At 39.6% G+C, this 10,980-nt stretch overlaps 1 protein-coding gene across 11 annotated transcripts in view; it reads left to right on the forward strand.

Moving 5' to 3' along the window:
* The window catches only part of Reps2 (RALBP1 associated Eps domain containing 2), a 294,750-nt gene extending 287,519 nt beyond the window's left edge, over positions 1–7,231 (forward strand). For all 11 annotated transcript variants that reach the window (XM_057759194.1, XM_057759200.1, XM_057759196.1 and 8 more), the window contains one exon: positions 1,588–7,231. In XM_057759194.1, coding sequence (XP_057615177.1) covers positions 1,588–1,656 — 69 coding nt within the window. In that variant the 3' untranslated portion in view covers positions 1,657–7,231. The remainder of the gene's footprint in view (positions 1–1,587) is intronic.
* Positions 7,232–10,980: the final 3,749 nt, after the last annotated feature.

The raw sequence follows: 10,980 nt of genomic DNA on the forward strand, positions 1-10,980 counted from the left end.
TCATTCATTGTTTTCTTGTTTCTTTTCAGTTTTGTTTTATTGAGACAGGATTTTATGTAGCTCTGACTGACATCAGATTCACTAATGTATTCCATTTAATTATCCTTCTTTTACCTCTTGAGTGCTGCTGGCATTCCAGGCACATGGCACCATGGCCTGTTTGTGTGCTGGGGATGGAACCCTTTAAGGCAAGCATTCTACCAGCTGAACTCCATCCTTTTTGTATATCACGTTGACAAAACTCAGTTGCTCCTTTGGAGCCTCTGTTGTTGTCATTTAGTCACCCTTTATATCTTCACTCCACGTGTTTAAGTAGCTTCCTTCCAGCTTCATTCATGTCTCTGCTCAAGTTGCAATGCCTCTAAGCAACCTTCCTTAGTCATACTTTCTTCTCCCCAAACCCACTCTATTGCTCTCCAGTGAATTATCTTAAATAATGCACTGAAATCTGTCTTCTTCAATCAAATGCCATCCATTGGAATAGAAGCCCTATAAGGGCTCTTTCTTGGGTTTTGCTGATACCATCATAGCTAGAGTAGCATATGATATATCAGATGGGTTGCTAGGAGTGTGACTGAATGAATACTCATTGAGTTCTGTACATTGGGTTTCCAGTGTATGCTGGCTTTCTGGAACATCTCAGAATTGAGCCTTTACATAAGAATTCTTTCCCACCTTGACCAATTCTACTTGAGTGCCTTTATGTATCCTTTTTTTCTTCTCTGAAAACTCTGTTTTAAGCCTCAAAGTTTGTTGTGAGCAGGGTCTATTCCTAACACTCTGACTAGCTGTGGGAACCTATTTCTCATATTGGGTTACTTTGCCCAGCCTTAATATGAGGGGAGGAGCTTAGTCCTACATCAACTTGATAGACCATGTTTTGTTGACACCCATGGGAGGCCTGCCCTTTATGAACAGAAACAGGAGGACAGAAATGGGGTGGGGGACAGAGGGAAAGAGAGGAGAGGAGGGAGGGGACACCTCAGTCAGAATGTAAAATAAATAAATAAATAAATTTAGTAAAAGGAAAATGATACAGTTTAAATTTCCAAATAGATTACTGTCCCTCTCGTCTTCCTCTTTCCCAGAAATGACTTTAAGCTGGCTGTATTATGTGCAAGAGCCTGGACAAAAGACTTTGGTGGAAGGATGACCAATGTCTCTTCTTATCTTTCATCCCTACTTAAGTATTGTTGTGCCAGAAAAGAAGCCAGAGATCGCAACTAGAAATTTAGTTGAGGTGTCTCATTGGGAGTCTGCTTTTACTTTTAGTTCTCCCCCATTGGCTTTTTACTGTTTAATGTCTTTCTATGCTGCCTTCTGAGCCCATCAAAACAGAGTGAGGCTAAGGCAGGCTTGCAAAGAAAAGTTGATCCGTTGCATTTATCATCTTCAGAAAGGCATTGATAGGTTAGTGATTGTGAATCTCTTTGTCTAATCACCAGCATTGAAAATGGTGCCTTCCAGGCAACATCCCTGAGTGTTTGTGGGTCCAGTTCTGCATTTCTTTTGACTGTATAAAGAAATAGAGATGAACCTAAGAAATGATGTGTTTTCTTTTTCCTTCCTCTGTTTTTTACATTTTAGGAGGTTCATCAAGAACGGATAGCATTGGAAAACCAATTGGAACAACTTCGTCCAGTCACAGTGTTGTGACATCCTCAAGGCTTGAGTGACAGTGGGTGACCTTGTCTGCCAAGATCTTTCTTTTGAGTGTTTGAACCCAACTACTTGTCATAGATGTCTGAATGTCAAAAGCTGTGAGCAGCACAATATAATCTGTATGATTTTCTCTTTTGCACTTCTCTTACATATTTTACAGTGCTAGTAAAAATGTCTTCAACTGATTATTGTACTTAAAATCTTAATTATCAGCTACTTGGGAGGCTGAAGCAGGAGGGTCACAAGTTCAAGGCCATATTGAAAAACTTATTGAGACACTGTTTTGAATAAAATATAAAAAGAGAGCTAGGGATATAGTTCAGTGGTAGAGTGCTTCCTAATACACAGAAAACCCCCAGTTTAATCCTAAGTATGATTTAAAAGCTATAATTGTCAGTGGAGTTTATCTCTCATTTAACCACTTTTAAATATTTCTCCTTATTAAAATTGGTCTTCTATCAGATAGTTCAGAGAATTATTTAAAGAATTTATAATTTTTACAGAACTTAATAATGTACTACCAGGCTGTCCATTTTATTCTTGTATGTATGTTATATACAGTAGGTTGGTTTCCTGAATAATGTAGATTCCAACTGGATAGTCTTAGGCATGATAATAATAAAAACAAAAGCTGAAATGCAATTAAAGCATCAGATTTATACTGACACTGTACCCTCTACCACTATATGTCAAAAAACACTTCTCTAGTGCCATTTTGATATGTCAGCTATAAATAATACATGACTATTGCTTTCTATTAAATATCAGAATGGGTCTTTATACCTCTGTGGAGTGGAGATTTTGATAATGAACTATTCAACTTGGCCAATCTAGGCTATCAACTTAGATAATTTAATCCTTTTCATGTAAATTTTGGGGCAAGCACAATTTACTTTAATTGCCTTGCCTGATCAAAGTAGTTTCCAGATCACTACTTTTATCCTGCATGGGATAACATTTCTATAAATGTTGGAAACCACCCATCGAATATGAGTAGCAGATTGCTACCTATTTGTTGTTGTACCCAGGTATCCAGGCCGAGAAGGGAAGGGTAATGGCTACCAACTCTCCAACAATCCCTGGTTGTTTGTTGTCTTTATGTTAACCTGGATTTCAAATGTGTTGGGTCTGGAGACATCATGAAAGAATGTAATCTTCCCACTGGCTTCATGACTATTTGTTCTCTGTAAAGTGTGCCCATGGGAAGTATTGGTTTTATACACAGTTCAGAAGATCTCAGCTGACTCTAATGGAAGTGTTATAAAGCAAGCTCAAATTGTTGAAAGCCAGTATCCTGTAGAAATTTAGTAGTATAGCCCAACTGAAAGTAGGAAATGACTGGCATTTAGGGTCACAGGGTTCCTGGTTCACCAGTCAACAGGGCACTCCAATGTTAGCATCACTTTGATAGCATGGCCTGCTGTCTCTTGTGCATTTTGCCAACTTACTCATTCTTTGGATCGTGGGATGTGGTGTGCACAGGGTACTTCTTGAAATGGTTTTGGATAAATTTACAATATGTAAGATTAAGCTATTTATTTCAATAGAACTGAGAGTGTTTAGTAAAAATAAAAATTTATTTAATACTTCCCTGTTCCTTTGGCAAGCTTTATCAGTAGTTTAACAAAAGAAGAGAAGGATTCAAACAGACGATGTTTTTTCAAGGAAAAATTGTTGAATCTCTTCCATGCATATTTAAGGATTTAAAACTGATTTGATTTGGGAAGTCTTAAAACTTGAACTATTTCTGCATTTCCTTTTCTCCTTTGGCTGCCTTTTTTGTTGTTGCTCTTGTGGGGAGGGCTCAGGATTGAGTTTAACCCCCTCTAAGATTATGAATGGGTCAGTGCAAATTCCTAGGTGATTTCTTTTTTCCATGTGCTGGGACGTGGGGGCTGTGACAAATTTCCAACAGGGTTCTGACTGCAGATGTTCCACAGCACATTTGACATTTGGTGCATTCAATACAGGAAAGACTAACATGCACCTTATCTTAGAATCTTCCGGTGCATATGCCCTCATTCGGGATAGCACTTCATAGCTACCAACTAGACACAACCTAAGGGACGCTAGTCTATACTGTGAATTTAAAAACGCTGACTTGTGTTTCCCCATGAAGTAAATGACACCGGGTGAAGAGATTGGAATTTTATTTAGTTGGCATTGTTTTCCTTAAAGGATAAAACTTGCATTGGACAATCAAAGCCCTCTGAGTTTCACAGTCTCGCCAGTGACGCTGTGACTCTGGGGATCAAACCCGGACAGCATCCATTCTAGACAAATTCAGCCCATCACTAATATTTTAATTTTGGCATTGCACTAAAACACTCACCAATAAATAACACATACACACAAACACACAGACCACAGAGTATTCTTAGCTGGACTTAATTTTCATCATCAGTTTATTAGTTGCTTAGAAATAGATTTTTATAATGAAATATTTTGTTTCTATCTAAATACATATTATTATATGATTAGTATTCATCCCTTTTTCTGTATTTTCTTAGAATGTGCACTTTTAGGGTTACAATACCTGATACTGCTCTTTAGAGTCTTTAACATGATATAGGAAGGCAAATACATTGAAATCACCTATAAAACTGCTCTGGAATTAGTTGCCATCTGTTACAACTTCTCTGATGAGGGATGAGAGATGCAGATTTGCTAGTTGGGCAGAATTCTACAGAATGAAGGCTAACACTGTCTCCATTCATGGGGGTTTAATTGCCTTGTTTCTCAATGGTCTTACTGCATGGGGATCCTTCAGTTCTACAGATGAAAGACAGTAGTAACTGATTGTGGGCTTATTGGGGTCTTTAGCATCTCTTGTAAGTGGTGTATAGCATGTGGCTGCCTTTCTATCCATAGACCTAAAGCAAAAACCAAATGGTAAATAGCAAAAATGGATGTGTAATGTGATAATCAAGGCAGATATTTGTTCTAGTTGAAAAGATCTAAGCACTTTATAAGTATCAAACAAATGTTTGGTACTAATTGAGAAAGGAGTCTGCTAAGTGGAAGCTGTGCCCGTGTGAATGTTAGAGCTAGGCAGGGCCAGTGTTTCTCTCCTATAGCTAGCATTTGAAAATTACAGCCCTAAGAACTGGGAGCTTTTGGCCCAGGAATTCACAGAAATATTTAGCTAGTGGTAGAGTTGGGATGCTAGTCTGATTTTATAGATTCCACCTTAGTCCTTAGTCCTCTCTCTATCCTAAAAGTAGATTGGAAAGCCTTTTCTATTTATCATGTTGAATTTTATTGACTTAAAATTAGTCTTTAAGTATAAACGTGTCTTCTAAGGAGTTTTAGGTCTAGACATTTCTCTCAAAGTTAAATAAAATTAAAATTTGAGGGAAAATAATATTATGAAACTACTCTAATGCCGCACCTTTGATGATGTAGTACGTTGCTTTAAATCTTGGCAGAACTTCCAACAGCTATTGCTTTGAATAGATTCCACTCCCATATTTCTGTGGGCATTTACTTTCTCAAATATACTACTATGGTAAAAGTGAACTCAATTTGTAGTAGCTTCTAGTTCTCTCCAGTATATCTTTGGTCGCTTGGGTCACAAATGTTCCATTTTAGCACATTTTAGAGATAAGTAATCAAAAACCATGAACTTTTCTTTTGACTTCCTACCGATGTCTTAACTATTGTAAAATAGTTTTTCTTTTGCTGTGTTCAATTGTATAGTATTTCTGAACATTTGTCTGTGTCCTGAATGGTCTCATAGCCATGGACATAATAGATACATAATTGGAATATCACTTAGACAATATCTGGAATTGATGTGATTCTTGCAATCAAGAAAGACATTTGAAAATGTCTTTTTCTAAGCTCAATTATAGTATTAACACCTTAAAGCTAAAACATTTGTTCAACACAAACTACAGTCACACCTCTGACTAGATGTCAGCAAGGAAATGAGGTCTTACAAATGTAAAAACAATTTACCATCTTATCATAAATAGATTGCCTTGTATGACTGACAAAGAGGCTCATTGGGTTGTGGTTTGAACATTGTGGGTGTGAAGAAAAAGAAGTAGTGGCTAAAGAAATCTCCCCCTCTCACTAAATACAACACGAGGGGCTTGCTTTTCTCGTTCCAGCTGATTAATTCTATTTCAGGTGTTCCCTTAAAACTCAGGCTTCAACAGATCAGTTGACTTTCCACTCCAGTTATGAGTGTTATAGTTTTTTGTGCCATGACTCAGTGTGATTGAAGTTCCTAGCAAGAAGCAATGATCTGGATGTGTGCAATTTTCAGCTTGCACATCTTGCTTCTCTTTCATCATGGGCTCATGGAGACAGCCCACTAGCATAGACAGGTTGGTCACTGATGGCAATTTGAATTAACATTACAGTGGACCATTCTGCTTCGCTTGTTTCTGGAGAGAAATGCATCTAATTATACGAATCTCTCAAGAATAGCAGACAAGGAGGACCAGACTTTAAAAACAAAGCATGCAGATTCTGAGAGCTGCTGCTCAGCCCCAAACAGGCTTTCAGAGGACATCTTATAAATATGCTTGAAGCAGCCACTGTGTGGTTATGAGCTGGGCAGCTCGGGTAGTTAGTTTTGGGCTCGTAGGATTGCTGTCTACTTTGACTAAACACACATGGTGGTAAAGGACACATGGACATCCCTGCCTGTTGCCGTTGCTGGTACCACAGAAGCCTAACTTTCCTGGCTACTATTGGAGAATGCTTAGTTTGCATGTCTTGTGATTTCTCCTGTCTTGCTCCTAGTTGATATCATGGCTGTGGGAAGTTAGTGGCACTAGGTTTATGATTCTGAAGATCAGAGGACAGCAGGCTTTAAGAGGGCTTAAAGGGATTCGAGGACTAGAGTAAGAAAACCCTCAGGTACCAGGTTCATAGCAGTCTGGGCTAATAGGGCTAGATCCTAAAGTTCTTTCAGGAAGCTCTGTCATGAGACTGAACACAGAACCTATCATATGCCACTTTGATCAATTAAGTTGTAGTTTTTGTTTCAAGTCAACTTATGTATCAGCTTCCACTGAGCCTATCTTGGGAAGCAAGAATATCCTCTTCTTTAGAACTAGAATTGCCATTCTTTCCATCTTCAACACAAGTAAGGTATGTAAGTAAGCCAGAGGCAAAAAGAGCCATTTTAGGCTTCATAGTTACTGGCTAAGAGAGATAATGAGCTGACTGTCTATTTTAACCTTGAAGGTAAAAATGTATATTATATTTTTTCACTGCAGGTACATGTAACAGTAAACAGTGTAACAGAAAAGTATATATTTGATGCTTTCTGTCTTTTCATGATTTTGTGCTAACAAGTTGTGCTAATATTTAACTCAGCCAGAGTCTTGTTCATTTGCTAAGCATTGGGAACATTCTGTGTATTTACCTTAAGCATAAATAAATCCCCGAGAGTGTCCTATATTTGGATTGTGATTTGTAGACTCATGCTAACTTTACTGCCTCTTTTTCACACTTGTTGAAAAATCTGTGAAGAACATAGTAAGTTAAGGATTTCCAACTTGGGAAATGTACATGTTGTGACACTGGGGTGCTACGTTAAAATAAATGTGGAAACTACACGGTCTCTACGGCGTCCTAGTGTCAGTGCTCTGCTTTCTGTTGGCAATGTGAAACGAGTGGGAGGGTCTTTCCTCTGAAATCAAAGTTTGAGGTTTACTTGTTTTACTTCCTGGGAATTTGCAATCGGTTCTTTAATATCTGTAAACAGTAAACACTTAGCAGTCGTGGGACATCAGGGCAGACTCCATGTCACTTTGAAGATCTACTGACTGGAAAGTGGACTCACTCTGGGGCCAGGTTACTTGCTTTATCTCTTCACTTTTCTTTTAGTTGGCAAATATTCCTAAACTGGGTTATTCCTGTAATGCCACCACTTTAGAGGCTGAGGCAGGAGGATCACACATTATTGACCAGGCTGAGATACATAGCTAGTTAAAGGACAGTGTAGGCTATATGGTGAAACTATGTCTCAAAAACAAAACCAGTATGCCAGACTTTGTTGATGTCCCAAAGGAGGCCTTGCCCCATCTAAGGAGTGGATGGGGGTTGGGATCAGGGAGGTGTGGGGAAGGAAAAGGAACTGGGATTGATATGTAAAGTAAAAAGATTAAATGAAAGGAGACAGAGACAAAGACCCACATTGGAGCACCTGACTGAAATCTCAAGGTCCAAATCAAGAGCAGGAGACAGAGCACAAGCAAGGAACTCAGGACCGCGAGGGGTGCACCCACACACTGAGACAATGGGGATGTTCTATCAGGAAATCACCAAGGCCAGCTGGCCTGGGTCTGAAAAAGCATGGAATAAAACCGGACTCGCTGAACATAGCGGACAATGAGGACTACTGAGAACTCAAGAACAATGGCAATGGGTTTTTGATCCTACTGCACGTACTGGCTTTGTGGGAGCCTAGGCAGTTTGGATGCTCACCTTACTAGACCTGGATGGAGCTCGGTGGTCCTTGGACTTCCCACAGGGCAGGGAACCCGGATTACTCTTAGGGATGATGAGGGAGGGGGACTTGATTGGGGGAGGGGGAGAGAAATGGGAGGTGGTGGCGGGGAGAAGGCAGAAATCTTTAATAAATAAATAAATAAATAAAAATAAGAAAAAAACATGTTTTACTCAGACAACTGAAAAACTTTAAAAATGAAAAAAAAAACATGTTGAAGGATATAAAAAATAAAAACCAACCCAAACCAAAAAAAAAAAAAAAAATCAATGACAACCAGGAGTGCTCCCATCATGGTGTCCTTAGTGACTTTTCTGTTTTACTGTGATAAAATACCTTGACAAAAGCAATTTAAAAGAGAAAGGGTTTGTTCCGGCTCTTGGTCACATTGCATCCACAGGTGAATGCATGCTGCTGCTCAGGTCCCTTTCTTCATCCACATGGTACAGGATGGCATCCAGGGAGTGCTGCCGTCCACAGTGGAGGAGTCTTCCCATCGCAACTGATGTAGTCAAGATAATTCCCTAGATATGCTTAGAGGCCCATCTCCCAGGTGAGTCTAGGCTTTGTCAAGTTAGCAGTACTATCACAGGAGTGATGAAGAATAATGAGTAACAGTTGTCCCCAAATCCTGACCAAATTCTCAGTTGCAACTTCTTACTTTAAAAATGTGTATAATTTTAGGAGATGCAAGTTTCCTATTGACTGGATTTTCTGCTGTGTTATAGTATGAGCAAGTATTAAAGGCTTGATCCAAGGCCATTGGTATCATTTTGGAAGATTCAGAGGATTTTAGGAAGGGCATGTCCTTTAGAGCTTGTCTTAGGGTTTCTATTATGTGAAGAAGCACCATGACCATGGCGATTCTTATAAAAAAAAATGTTTAATTGAAGCTGACTTACAGTTCAGAGGTTTAGTCCATTATCGTCATGATGGGTAACATGGCGGCACACAGGCAGACATGGTGCTGGAGAAGGAGCTGAGAGTTCTACATGTGGATTCACATGCAGCAGGAAGAGACTGAGACTTCAAAGCCCACCCTCAGTGACACACTTCCTACAACAACTCCACACCTATTCCACGGTCACACCTCCCAATAGTGCCAGTCCCTACGAACCTATGAGGACATTTTCATTCAAACCACCACAGGACTGTAACCAGTTCCAGGCCATTCTCTGTCTCCCTATTTTCTTTTTTTTTTTTTTTTTTTTTTTTTTTTTTTTTTTTTTTTGGTTTTTCGAGACAGGGTTTCTCTGTGGTTTTGGAGCCTGTCCTGGAACTAGCTCTTGTAGACCAGGCTGGTCTCGAACTCACAGAGATTCACCTGCCTCTGCCTCCCGAGTGCTGGGATTAAAGGCGTGCGCCACCACCGCCCGGCTTGTCTCCCTATTTTCTACTTGTCATAATGTGAATTGATTTATCGCACTCTCCTTTCCACGAAGTTCTGAAATGTCTATAGCCGTTGGTCCAAATCTTTCTTCTGTTGATGTAAGGTGTTTTTTGTCATAGTGACAGAGCTCTACCACACTGTCCATGAATTTGTTCTGTGGGCTGACCTGCCTCCTCTAGACCATTTACTATGCCCTTATTGTACAACCAAGTACTGGCTCGGGCTGCAAATAAGACCAATATTACAAACCTGTTGTTTAAGAAGCTCACAGATCACTAGAATGGAGAACTATAGATAAGGAGAGCTAGGATTCAGGGAGTGATTTGTGATTCCCCCATTTCCTGCTCTCTATAAAGAAGGTACTTTACTCAATGACTGCAAACTAGTGTTTCTAACATGACCTAAACCTGACAGTTTAATTTGTTACATACATTTTAGTGTATGTTCAGGAAAAGTACCATAGTCTAAGACACAAGAGAATTTTAGGCAGAAATCCTATGGGGCAATGGAAGGTTTGTTTTGGTTCATCCTCAACCCCTTTAAGAAGGTGGTGGTATTAGGGGTCTGTGATGATTGAGGACTGTAGAGGTCTCTTTTTATCAAAAAGATTATTAATCTGCAGAAATAAAGTGTTGGGTTGAAATATTGTTGAAATTTGAATAAGAGTGCTTAGTGAATTTATTTCAAAATTGGGAGGAATCCCCAAGCCTGTCCCAGAAACTGCTGCCCCCAGTGCGTCTCCATGGTCCAAGAGCCCAGTCATATTGTTTTCCAACTGTGGGATGATCTAGGAGTGGGGACAGTGGGATTTACAGGCAGCTGAGGGATGTTTCCCTCATAGCATTTTTCTTTTAGACCCAGAAGGAACAGTATGAAATTATACCGTGTACAGACCTTCCTTCGCCTTCCCTGAAGTTCTCTTAGCAGATTGGGCAGAAGGAATTGGCACAGAAACTGGAAACTGTTGCATACTCAGCTGCAAGGATTCTGTGGCATAATCAGTAGAAGTTACAAATTATATATACACATGTGCAGAGGCCTCCAGAGAAGTTGTTTACAGCCTAGGCCAGCAAGAATGTTTGGGAGAGGGGTGTGTGATCATTGATGTTTGGAAGCATGAAAGATTTCATGTTGATAACAACAGCTGGCTTTTAGTCTGTTTCATTGCTTTTAAGTTTTCTAGAGAGAATGTCGCTCTTATTCTCATATCTTGGGCTGACTACTTCCATCTTTGGTACGGCATTATAAAACGGACTATATGCCTTCACTCTTGTATTGGACTTAATCAAAACTACAAGGCTGAAGGACAGCCAAGGGGAAGAAAGATAATGCTCGTGGAATGGAATAAAAGAAAGCAAACAAATTAAATGCAGACACAGAGAACTGTGACTCAAAGCCTTTGATATTCAAATGAAACTGGCTTGAACTACACACCACGTGTTGAGAGCCTGTGTGCTGG

Source organism: Chionomys nivalis, chromosome X (genome assembly GCF_950005125.1).
Source record: "Chionomys nivalis chromosome X, mChiNiv1.1, whole genome shotgun sequence".
Taxonomy (NCBI): Eukaryota; Metazoa; Chordata; class Mammalia; order Rodentia; family Cricetidae; genus Chionomys; species Chionomys nivalis.